General features: G+C 44.0%; 1 protein-coding gene across 1 annotated transcript in view; it reads left to right on the top strand.

Annotated features, from left to right (window-relative positions):
• Positions 1-12,518, top strand: part of LOC138642358 (uncharacterized) — a 223,479-nt gene that overhangs the window by 121,312 nt on the left and 89,649 nt on the right. Inside the window, exons 11-13 of the mRNA XM_069730472.1 lie at positions 7,974-8,010; positions 8,189-8,278; positions 8,352-8,408. Coding sequence (XP_069586573.1) covers positions 7,974-8,010; positions 8,189-8,278; positions 8,352-8,408 — 184 coding nt within the window. The remainder of the gene's footprint in view (positions 1-7,973; positions 8,011-8,188; positions 8,279-8,351; positions 8,409-12,518) is intronic.

The following is a 12,518-nucleotide window of genomic DNA, read 5'->3' as shown; positions in this document are numbered from 1 at the left end:
ATTTTGTCTGGTGTAAATATACCCCCCTGTGTGTTTTTTATTTTAATTTTTAACTATTGAAAATAAACATTATTCATTTTATAATTATATTTCGTTCTCCTCACTTCGTTTTTTCCTTTGGGATATACTTCTTTCACAAAGGAATATGTGAATCATATGTATTTGAAGTGACTCTAGCCTGTCTGAAATAGGACTATGGGAATTCTGAACCCAATCTAGATGGTTTGGGGTGAGCTGGACCGCAGAGTGAAGGTAAAAGGGCCAACAAGTGCTAAGCATCTCTGGGAACTTCTTCAAGATTGTTGGAAGACTATTTCCGGTGACTACCTCTTGAAGCTCATCAAGAGAATGCCAAGTGTGTGCAAAGCAGTCATCAAAGCAAAAGGTGGCTACTTTGAAGAACCTAGAATATAAGACATAAGTTCAGTTGTTTCACACTTTTTTGTTAATTATATAATTCCACATGTGTTAATTCATAGTTTTGATGCCTTCAGTGTGAATGTACAATTTTCATTGTCATGAAAATACAGAAAAATCTTTAAATGAGAAGTCCAAACCTTTGGTCTGTACTGTATATTTGTGTGTATTTTTTTTACCGTATATACGTGACAATAAGCCGACCCCCCTAATTTTGCCACAAAAAACTGTCAAAACTTAATGACTCGAGTATAAGCCTCGGGTGGAAAATGCAGCAGTTACTGGTTAATTTCAAAAATAAAAATAGATACTAATAAAAATAAAATTAATTGAGACATCAGTAGTTTAAGTGTTTTAGAATATCCATGTTGAATCAGGAGCAGCATATAATGCTCCATACAGTACATGATGGCCCCATAAAATGCTCCATACAAAATACTCCCAATATAATGCTCCATACAGTTTATGATGGGCTCCATAAGATGCTCCATATTAACCCCTTCCTGACCTTTGAAGCAGCGTATGCGTCATGAAAACCTGTGCCACTCCAACCTGTGACGCAGCATATGCGTCATGGTCGGATCGCGCTCCTACAGACCGGGTGAAAGGGTTAACTGTAGTTTAACCCGACCTGCAGGGACAGGGGGAGTGGTACTTGAGTCATGCCCCCCCCCACGCTGTCCAATCCAACTCCCACATACTTACCGAGCTCCGATGTCCCTCTCGGTGTTCGTCAGTCTTCTCCATGGGTGCCGCCATCTTCCAAAATGGCGGGCGCATGTGCAGTGCGCCCGCCGAATCGGCAGGCAGATTCGTTCCAGGTAGATTTTGATCTCTGTGAAAGGCTCTATCACAGCGATCAAAATAAAAAAAATAATAAACCCCCCCTTTATCACCCTCATAGGTAGGGATAATAATAAAATAAAGAGAAAATATTTACGGTACTTTTATTTTTCCACTAGGTTTAGGGTTAGGGCTAGGACTAGGGTTGGGGTTAGAACTAGGGTTGGGCATAGAATTAAGGTTGCAATTAGGGTTAGGGTTGCAGTTAGGGTTAGAATTAGGCTATGTGCACACAGTGCGGATTTGGCTGCGGAGTCGCAGCGGATTGGCCGCTGCAGATTCGTAGCAGTTTTCGATCACGTTTACAGTACCATGTAAACCTATGGAAAACCAAATCCGCTGTGCCCATGGTGCGGAAACTACCGCATGGAAATACTGCGTTGTATTTTCCGCAGCATCTCAATTCTTTGTGCGGATTCCGCATCATTTTACACCTGTTCCTCAATAGGAATCTGCAGGGGAAATCCGCACAAAAACACTGGAAATCCGTGGTAAATCTGCAGGAAAAACGCAGTGCGTTTTACCTGTGGATTTTTCAAAAACTGTGCGGAAAAATCCTCACACAAATCTGCAACGTGGGCACATAGACTTAGAGTTAGGGTTGGAATTAGGGTTGGAAATAGGGTTAAGATTAGGGTTAGGGGTGTGTTGGGGTTAGGGTTAGAGTGGGGATTAGGGTTAGGGGTGTGTTGGGGTTAGGGCTGTGGTTAGGGGTGGGTTGGGGTTGTGGTTAGGGGTGTGTTGGGGTTAGGGTTATGATTAGGATTATGGCTAGAGTTGGGATTAGGGTTAGGGGTGTGTTGTGGTTAGTGTTGTAGTAAGAATTGAGGGGTTTCCACAGTTTAGGTACATCAGGGGTCTCCAAACGCGACATGGCGCCACCATTGATTCCAGCCAATCTTGCGTTCAAAAGGTCAAATGGTGCTTCCTCCCTTACGAGCCCCAACGTGCTCCCAAACAGTGGTTTACCCAAACATAGGGGTTATCAGCGTACTCAGGAAAAATTGCACAACACTTTGGGGGTCTACTTTCTCCTGTTACCCTTGGGAAAATAAAAAAATGGGGGCTAAAAACTTTTGTGGCAAAAATTTTTTTTTTATTTTCACGGCTCTACGTTATAAATTTCTGTGAAGCACTTGGTTCAAAGTGATCACCACACATCTAGATCCTTGGGGATTCTAGGTTCCAAAATAGGTTCACTTGTGGGGGGTTTCTACTGTTTAGGCACATCAGGGGCTCTGCAAACGCAACGTGACGCCCACAGACCATTCCATCAAAGTCTGCATTCCATCAAAGTCTGCATTCCAAAACGTCACTACTTCCCTTCCAAGCCCTAATGTGTGCCTAAACAGTGGTTTACCCCTACATATGGGGTATCAGCGTACTCAGGACAAACTGGACAACAACTTTTGGTGTCCAATTTCTCCTGTTACCCTTGTGAAAATAAAAAATTACGGGCTAAAAAATAATTTTTGAGGAAAGAAAAATGATTTTTTATTTTCACGGCTCTGCATTATAAACTTCTGTGAAGCACTTAGGGGTTCAAAGTGCTCACCACACATCTAGATTAGTTCCTTGGGAGGTCTAGTTTACAAAATGGAGTCGCTTGTTGGGGAGCTCCAATGTTTAGGCACACAGGGGCTCTCCAAACGCGACATGGTGTACGCTAACAATTGGAGCTAATTTTTCATTCAAAAAGTCAAATGGCGCTCCTTTCTTTCCGAGCCTTGTCGTGCGCTCAAACAGTGGTTTCTGACCACATGTGAGGTATCAGTGTACTCGGGAGAAATTGCCCAACAAATTTTAGGATCCATTTTATCCTGTTGCCTATGTAAAAATGAAAAAAATAGAGGCTAAGAGAATGTTTTTGTGAAAAAAAAGTAGTTTTTCATTTTCATGGATCAATTTGTGAAGCACCTGGGGGTTCAAAGTGCTCACTATACATCTAGATAAGTTCTTTGAGGGGTCTAGTTTACAAAATGGGGTCACTTGTGGGGGGCTCCAATGTTTAGGCACACAGGGGCTTTCCAAACGCGACATGGTGTCCGCTAAAGATTGGAATCAATTTTTTATTCAAAAAGTCAAAAGGCGCTCCTTCTCTTCCGAGCCGTGTCGTGCACACAAACAGTGGTCCCCCTCACATATGGGGTATCGGCGTACTCAGAACAAATTGTACAATAACTTTTGTGGTCCAGTTTCTCCTTTTACCCTTGGGAAAATAAAAAAATTGTTGCTAAAAGATCATTTTTGGGACTAAAAAGTTAAATGTTCATTTTTTTCCTTCCATGTTGCTTCTGCTGCTGTGAAGCACCTGAAGGGTTAATAAACTTCTTGAATGTGGTTTTGAGCACCTTGAGGGGTGCGGTTTTTAGAATGGTGTCCCTTTTGGGTATTTTCAGCCATATTGACCCCTCAAACTAACTTCAAATGTGAGGTGGTCCCTAAAAAAATGGTTTTGTAAATTTTGTTGTAAAAATGAGAAATCGCTGGTCAAATTTTAAGGCTGTGTGCACACGTTGCAGATTTTTCACGTTTTTTCGCTATAAAAACGCGAAAAACGCATACATTATGCATCCCATCATTTAGAATGCATTCCGCAAATGTTGTGCACATGACATTTTTTTCCGCGAAAAAAACGCATCACGGTAAAAAAAATGCAGGATGTTTATTAATTTTGTGAATTACCACTATATTATTGCATTGGGAACCTCTGGAAAAATCAGCAAAAAAAACGCACTAAAAATGCATGCGGATTTCATGCAGAAAATGTCCTGTTTTGAAATTTTCGTAAGAAATTCTGAACGTGTGCACATAGCCTTACCCTTATAACTTCCTAGCAAAAAAAAAATTTGTTTCCAAAATTGTGCTGATGTAAAGTAGACATGTGGGTAATGTTATTTATTAACCATTTTGTGTCACATAACTCTCTGGTTTAACAAAATAAAAATTCAAAATTTTTAAAATTTTTGCCAAATTTCCTATTTTTTTTCACAAATAAATGTAAAAATTATTGACCTAAATTTACTACTAACATGAAGTCCAATATGTTACGAAAAAAATCTCAATCGCTAGGATCCGTTGAAGCGTTCTAGAGTTACCTCATAAAGGGACACTGGTCAGAATTGCAAAAAATGGCAAGATCATTAAGGTTCAAATAGGCTGGGTCATGAAGGGGTTAAAATATTCCCCATATAATGCTGCACAAATGTTGATTATGACCCCATACAGTTATTCGCCCCATATAATGCTGCACATGGCCCCATAAGATTCTCCATATAGATATTTGCCCCGTATAATGCTGCACATGGCCCCATACAGATATTTGCCCCATATAATGCTGCACATGGCCCCATACAGATATTTGCCCCATATAATGCTGCACATGGCCCCATACAGATATTTGCCCCATATAATACTGCACATGGCCCCATACAGATATATGCCCCATATAATGCTGCACATTGCCCCATAAGATGTTCCATAGAGATAATTGCCCCATATAATGCTGCACATGGCCCAATAAGATGCTCCATACAGATATTTGCCCTATGTAACGCTGCACATGGCCCTTTAAGATGCTCCATACAGATATTTGCCCCATAAAATGCTCCATACAGATATTTGCCCCATAAAATGCTCCATACAGATATTTGCCCCATATGCTGTTGCGATTAAAATAATAAAAAATTACATACTCACCTCTCAGGCCCCTGGCACTTACTATATTCACCTGCTCCCCTTTCCACCGCCAACCGCCGCTGTGTCTTCCCGTCCTCTGTCCTGACATTCAGGCAGAGTGCGGCGCGCGCACTAATTGTGTCATCGCGCCCTCTGACCTGCACGTCACTGCCGAGGACGCGGAAGACGCAGCGGCGCTGACGGTGCAACAGGGAGCAGGTGAATATCGGGCACCAAGTTACACTCACCTGCTCCTGGACCCTTGCACGTCTATTCCCCGGCGCCGGCAGCTTCTTCCTGTAGTGAGCAGTCACATGGTACCGCTCATTACAGTAATGAATATGCGGCTCCACCCCTATGGGATTTTAGTCAGGTCCATATTCATTACTGTAATGAGCAGTACCATGTGACCGCTCACTACAGGAAGAAGCTGCCGGCGACGGGGAACCAGGGACGTGCAGGGACCGCGCCAGGAGCAGGTGAGTATTATTACACAGCTCTTATGCCCCTTCCCTGCCGACCTCTGGGTATGACTCGAGTATAAGCCTAGAGGGTTATTTTCAGCCCAAAAAAAGTGGGCTGATAATCTCTGCTTATACTCGAGTATATATGGTTTATATTTATATCGATTTATATATCTATCTATCTATCTATCTATCTATCTATCTATCTATCTATCTATCTATATATATATATATATATATATATATATATATATATATATATATACTAGATTGTGGCCCGATTCTAACGCATCGGGTATTCTAGAATATGCATGTCCCCATAGTATATGGACAATGATGATTCCAGAATTCGCGGCAGACTGTGCCCGTCGCTGATTGGTCGAGGCAACCTTTATGACATCATCGTCGCCATGGCAACCATTAGGACATCTACGTCGATACTGTGCCCGTCGCTGAATCAGAGACGTGGGATTTCTACGTCCTTTATGACATCATCGTCGCTGTGCCCGTTGCTGATTGGTCGAGGCCTGGCGGCCTCGACCAATCAGACGGGGGATTTCTACGTCGATGCTGTGCCGGTCTCTGATTGGTCGAGGCCTGGCGGCCTCGACCAATCAGGGAGGCGGGATTTCCAGGACAGACAGACAGACGGAAAAACCCTTAGGCAATGATATAGATACTAGACTGTGGCCCGATTCTAATGCATCGGGTATTCTAGACTATGCATGTCCCCATAGTATATGGACAAGAATGATTCCAGAATTCGCGGCAGACTGTGCCCGTCGCTGATTGGTCGAGGCAACCTTTATGACATAATCGTCGCCATGGCAACCATTGACATCTACGTCGATACTGTGCCCGTTGCTGATTGGTCGAGGCCTGGCGGCCTCGACCAATCAGACGCGGGATGTCTACGTCCTTTATGACATCATCGTCGCTGTGCCCGTTGCTGATTGGTCGAGGCCTGGCGGCCTCGACCAATCAGAGACGCGGGATTTCTACGTTGATGCTGTGCCGGTCTCTGATTGGTCGAGGCCTGGCGGCCTCGACCAATCAGATGCGGAATTTCCAGGACAGACAGACAGACGGAAAAACCCTTAGGCAATTATATATATATATATATATAACAAAAAGCAGCACCAAAAGAAGACAGAGGGTGCAAAAAATCCTTCCAGGTATATACCAAACCTCATGCTATTGTCCAGAAAGATGATGGAAGCACTCCAGTAGAAAAAATAAGAGTATTTTATTGGCACATGTGTGACGTTTCAGTCCAAGGTGTGGCTTGAGAAAGGTCCACACCTTGGACTGAAACGTCGCACATGGGTCAATAAAATACTCTTATTTTTTCTACTGGAGTGCTGCCTTCATCTTTCTGGACAATATATATAGAGAGAGAGAGAGCTGTATAGCCTTTCTAAAAAAAAAATTTTTTTTCATGGAATAATACCTGTTCATGCCCGCAGTCGTCAGACCTCGACCATATCATTTGTACTGATGTATCTCAAAAGAGCTTTTGCAAAAGTTATTATGAAAGGAGAGAATATACAGAAATAAAATTAAAAAAGGAGTGGTTTTTGAAGAAAAAGAATGAAATGAAACTAACACCAAAAAATTACCTGCATTGGGAAGTGTTAAGTTGACGGATGGAAAATGTAAAGGCCATTTCTGCATCCCAGCAAGCGGACATTGGCGGTGAGCCAAATATCCTTTATCCTATGGACAGGCGATTTCAATCTGGAGAAAACTTTTCACTCGAAATCCAAATTCATTGTCCGTGTCTATTAATCTTCGTTTCAACACCAAACATTTTGATTTACATTAGTTTTATCGGTAACCTTGATACCATATCAAACTCACAGTACATTAAAGACAAAGTTTACACAACAGAGAACGCATAACTTTTCTCTACTGCACGGACTTTGATATCTTTAATGTCTGATGATTGAAACCATCATTACCAAACCTGGTTTGGGGAAAAAAAGTCTATGCCCTTAATCTTGGTCTTGCACATCTCTTACTGAATAAGCTTTAAAAAAAACTCTTTAAAGGTGTTTTCTAGCTTGTTTTAAAATAAATAGCAGCTTTGGGGATAAGAGAAAGACTTAGTAAGCCTGGGAAGCTGCTCTCTGCTCCAGCACTGCCTTTCCAATGATTTCTGCCAGATTGGACGTGATGATATCACAACTATCAGTCTCCTGTGTCTGCAGAACGTAATCCTGACATCAGCGCAGGAGCCGTGAAGAATCCTGGGCAGAATATATATATTCTTTTATTCCCATAACTTGCCGCTGCCATTTTTTAAAAAGGCCAGACGACCCCTTTAATTATACTTATCTCAGGCATCATCACTGAAGACAATTGTCAGTAGTTTGAGGTTTGAAGCCTTTGAGCTAGTCCTAATCTCTGGATCTTGTTTTAAGAAACTATTTTGCTTGCTCAAATGTCAATAATCATATGTGGCAAAAATTTTAATTTTCTATTATTTTTTTATGTCTTATTATAGATCTAGATGTTGTTCTGTTGTGAAGAAATAAATGTAATGTGTATGTTTTGTTTTTCTTTTGTAAGCAGTGGCGGCGTTGCACATAACACAAAAGAGTCTGAGGTAAGATTTGTTACTGATGGAATATAGCACTGTAGATATAGTTACATTTTTCTGTGTATATAATACATGGGACTCATGTTTCTTACTTAATTGGAGGTGATGGATATTGATGAGGCATATCATAGTAACTCTCACACCCTTAACAATTATTTATTTATTTTTTATTTATATTTTTCAGGAAGTTAAGCCAATAAATGATACAGAGGAGGAAATAACTGTTACAGAGGAAAGTAGAGGAGACACCGATGATGAGGAGGTGCCCAGCGAGGTACGTTCCAAATTTATACCTAGACCTCTTTGTTCATCTTTACTTGTGATATAAATCAGTGTTTATTTTGCAGGAGCCTTGCGAGTCTAACCAGGATTTTACAAGAAACGAAGATATATTAGACTATTTGGTAAGTATTTTTCTGCTGCTGTGTAAAATTGAACTCTTGGGCCATGTGACTGTGCATGGGTTATCCTTGGCCCCAAAGTGGTCTGAAGTATACAGCCTTGGTCACCAATTTTAAGAAAAAAATTATACCACTGAATCTACCATGCTATTCTATACAGCAAAAAATGTAGGATGAAGCATACAAATCTGGTCTATGTCAGGAAGACAGTATTTTAATATGGTAGGTATTTAAAGTCCTCAGCGTGTACAGCAGAAGTTTTGTTGTGCTGACGCATAGAAGAAAGGTGATATATAGATATTGATGTATAGATAGATATGCACATGCAAAATGTGTGATTATTTTTAATTGTGCACACTATTGTCATATACACAGAGTATATAATGTATATTCTAATTCTAATCTTTTGTCTGTTTGTACAGTACAGACCAAAAGTTTGGACACACCTTCTCATTTAAAGATTTTTCTCTATTTTCATGACTATGAAAATTGTACATTCACACTGAAGGCATCAAAACTATGAATTAACACATGTGGAATTATATCCTTAACAAAAAGGTGTAACTGAAATTATGTCTTATATTCTAGGTTCTTCAAAGTAGCCACCTTTTGCTTTGATGATTGCTTTTTGCTCTCTTGGCATTCTCTTGATGAGCTTTAAGGCCAGTCTCACACGTCCAGATAATTCCGGTACCGGAAAAATCGGTACCGGAATTATCTGTGTCCGTGTGCCGGTGCGTTACTGTGGCACATACGTGTGCCGCCCGTGTGCCCACTGGGTACCACACGCACCGTGCCGGAGACCGCGCTAAAGTTTAGCGCTGTCCCCGGCATCATGCTGAAGCCCCATTCATATCTTCCCTGCAGCAGCGTTTGCTGTAGAGAAAATATGAATAATTGTGTGTAAAATCCAGATCCAGGTCATCACCCCCCTCCCACCCCAGATCCAGGTCATCACCCCCCTCCCACCCCATGTACTGTATGAGCGGTCACGTGGGGCCGCTCATTTACAGTAATGAATATGCGGCTCCACCCCTATGGGAGGTGGAGCCGCATATTCATGACTTTAATCGGCGGCCCCACGTGACCGCTCATACAGTACATGGTGCGGCCAGGACAGGACGCTGCTAGGGATCCGGAAGCTAGGTGAGTATTTTAATCACAGCGGGAGGGTGGGGGGGAACCTGGATCTGGATTTTACACACTATTATTCATATCTTCTCTACAGCAAACGCGGCTGCAGGGAAGATATGAATGGGGTTTCAGCACCAGTGGGGGGGACAGCGCTTAATGTAGCGCTGTCTCCTGCACGGCACACGGACTGCACACGGACAACGTCCGTGTGCGGTACGTGTTTTACACGGACCCATTGACTTTAATGGGTTCGTGTAATCCGTGCGCTCCCACGAACACTGACATGTCTCCGTGTTTGGCACACGGAGACACGGTCCGCAAAAAATCAATGACATCTGAAAAGATGCATTGATTTTAATGTGTCTACGTGTGTCAGTGGCTCCGGTACGTGAGGAAATTGTCACCTCACGTACCGGAGCCACTGACGTGTGAAACCGGCCTAAGAGATAGTCACTGGGAATGGTTTTCACTTCACAGGTGTGCCCTGTCAGGTTTAACCCCTTCCCGACCTTTGACGCCACGTAGGCGTCATGAAAGTCTGTGCCAATCCGACCCATGACACCTATGTGGCGTCATGGAAAGATCGCGTCCCTGCAGATCGGGTGAAAGGGTTAACTCCCATTTCACCCGATCTGCAGGGACAGGGGGGGTGGCTTCAAACCCCGTGGCTACGATCGCTCTGATTGGCTGTTGAAAGTGAAACTGCCAATCGGAGCGATTTGTAATATTTCACCTATTATAACTGGTGAAATATTACAATCCAGCCATGGCCGATGCTGCAATATCATCGGCCATGGCTGGAAACACTAATGTGCCCCCACCCCACCCCACCGATCGCCCCCCCAGCCCCCCGATCTGTCCGGTACACTGCTCCGGCTCCCCTCCGTCCTGTGCTCCGCTCCCCCCGTGCTCTTGTCCGCTCCCCCCGTGCTCCAATCACCCCCCCCCCGTGCTCCAATCACCCCCCCTGCACTCCGATCCACCCCCCTCCGTGCTCCGTTCCACCCCCCGTGCTCCGTTCCACCCCCCCGTGCTCCGTTCCACCCCCGTGCTCCGTTCCACCCCCCCGTGCTCCGTTCCACCCCTCCCGCGCTCCGATCCACCCCCCCATGCTCCGATACCCCCCCGTGCTCCCCCCCACCCCATCATACTTACCGATCCTGCCGGGGTCCGTCCGTCTTCTCCCCGGGCGCCGCCATCTTCCAAAATGGCGGGCGCATGCGCAGTGCGCCCGCCGAATCTCAGTGATCAAAATAAAAAAAATAATAAATGACACCCCCCCCCCCCCCCCCCCCCTTGTCACCCCCATAGGTGGGGACAATAAAAAAATAAAGAACTTTTTTTTTTTCCACTAATGTTAGAATAGGGTTAGGGGTAGGGTTAGGGGTAGGATTAGGGCTGGGGTTAGGGTTTCGGTATGTGCACACGTATTCTGGTCCTCTGCGGATTTTTCCGCTGCGGATTTGATAAATCCGCAGTGCTAAACCGCTGCGGATTTATGGCGGATTTACCGCGTTTTTTCTGCGCATTTCACTGCGGTTTTACAACTGCGATTTTCTATTTGAGCTGTTGTAAAACCGCTGCGGAATCCGCACAAAGAAGTGACATGCTGCGGAATGTAAACCGCTGCGTTTCCGTGCAGTTTTTCCGCAGCATGTGTACAGTGATTTTTGTTTCCCATAGGTTTACATTGAACTGTAAACTCATGGGAAACTGCTGCGGATCCGCAGCGTTTTCCGCAGCGTGTGCACATACCTTTAGAATTAGGCTACGTGCACACGGTGCGGATTTGGCTGCGGATCCGCAGCAGTGTTCCATCAGGTTTACAGTACCATGTAAACATATGGAAACCAAATCCGCTGTGCCCATGGTGCGGAAAATACCGCGCGGAAACGCGTTGTATTTTCCGCAGCATGTCAATTCTTTGTGCGGATTACACCTGTTCCTCAATAGGAATCCGCAGGTGAAATCCGCACAAAAAACACTGGAAATCCGCGGAAAATCCGCAGGTAAAATGCAGTGCCTTTTACCCGCGGATTTTTCAAAAATGATGCTGAAAAATCTCACACGAATCCGCAACGTGGGCACATAGCCTTAGGGTTGGAATTAGGGTTGTGGTTAGGGTTGTGATTAGGGTTATGGCTACAGTTGGGATTAAAGTTAGGGGTGTGTTGGGGTTAGGGTTGGAATTAGGGTTGTGGTTAGGGGTGTGATTAGGGTTATGGCTACAGTTGGGATAAGGGTTAGGGGTGTGTTGGAGTTAGAATTGAGGGGTTTCCACTGTTTAGGCACATCAGGGGTCTCCAAACGCAACATGGCGCCACCATTGATTCCAGCCAATCTCGTATTCAAAAAGTCAAATGGTGCTCCCTCAATTCCGAGCCCTGACGTGTGCCCAAACAGTGGTTTACCCCCACATATGGGGTACCAGCATACTCCGGATAAACTGCGCAACAATTACTGGGGTCCAATTTCTCCTGTTACCCTTGTGAAAATAAAAAAATGCTTGCTAAAACATCATTTTTGAGGAAAGAAAAATTTTTTTTTCACGGCTCTGCATTGTAAACGTCTGTGAAGCACTTGGGGGTTCAAAGTGCTCACCACATATCTAGATAAGTTCCTTGGGGGGTCTAGTTTCTAAAATGGGGTCACTTGTGGGGGGTTTCTACTGTTTAGGCACACCAGGGGCTCTGCACACGCAACGTGACGCCCGCAGACCATTCCATCAAAGTCTGCATTTCAAAAGTCACTACTTCCCTTCTGAGCCCCGACGTGTGCCCAAACAGTGGTTTACCCCCACACATGGGGTATCTGCGTACTCAGGAGAAACTGGACAACAACTTTTGGGGTCCAATTTCTCCTGTAACCCTTGGGAAAATAAACAATTCTGGGCTAAATAATTATTTTTGAGGAAAGAAAACGTATTTATTATTTTCACGGCTCTGCATTATAAACTTCTATGAAGCACTTGGGGGTTCA

This window comes from Ranitomeya imitator, chromosome 6, assembly GCF_032444005.1.
Source record: "Ranitomeya imitator isolate aRanImi1 chromosome 6, aRanImi1.pri, whole genome shotgun sequence".
In the NCBI taxonomy this organism is placed as follows: Eukaryota; Metazoa; Chordata; class Amphibia; order Anura; family Dendrobatidae; genus Ranitomeya; species Ranitomeya imitator.
This window is presented reverse-complemented; position numbering and strand designations above follow the sequence as displayed.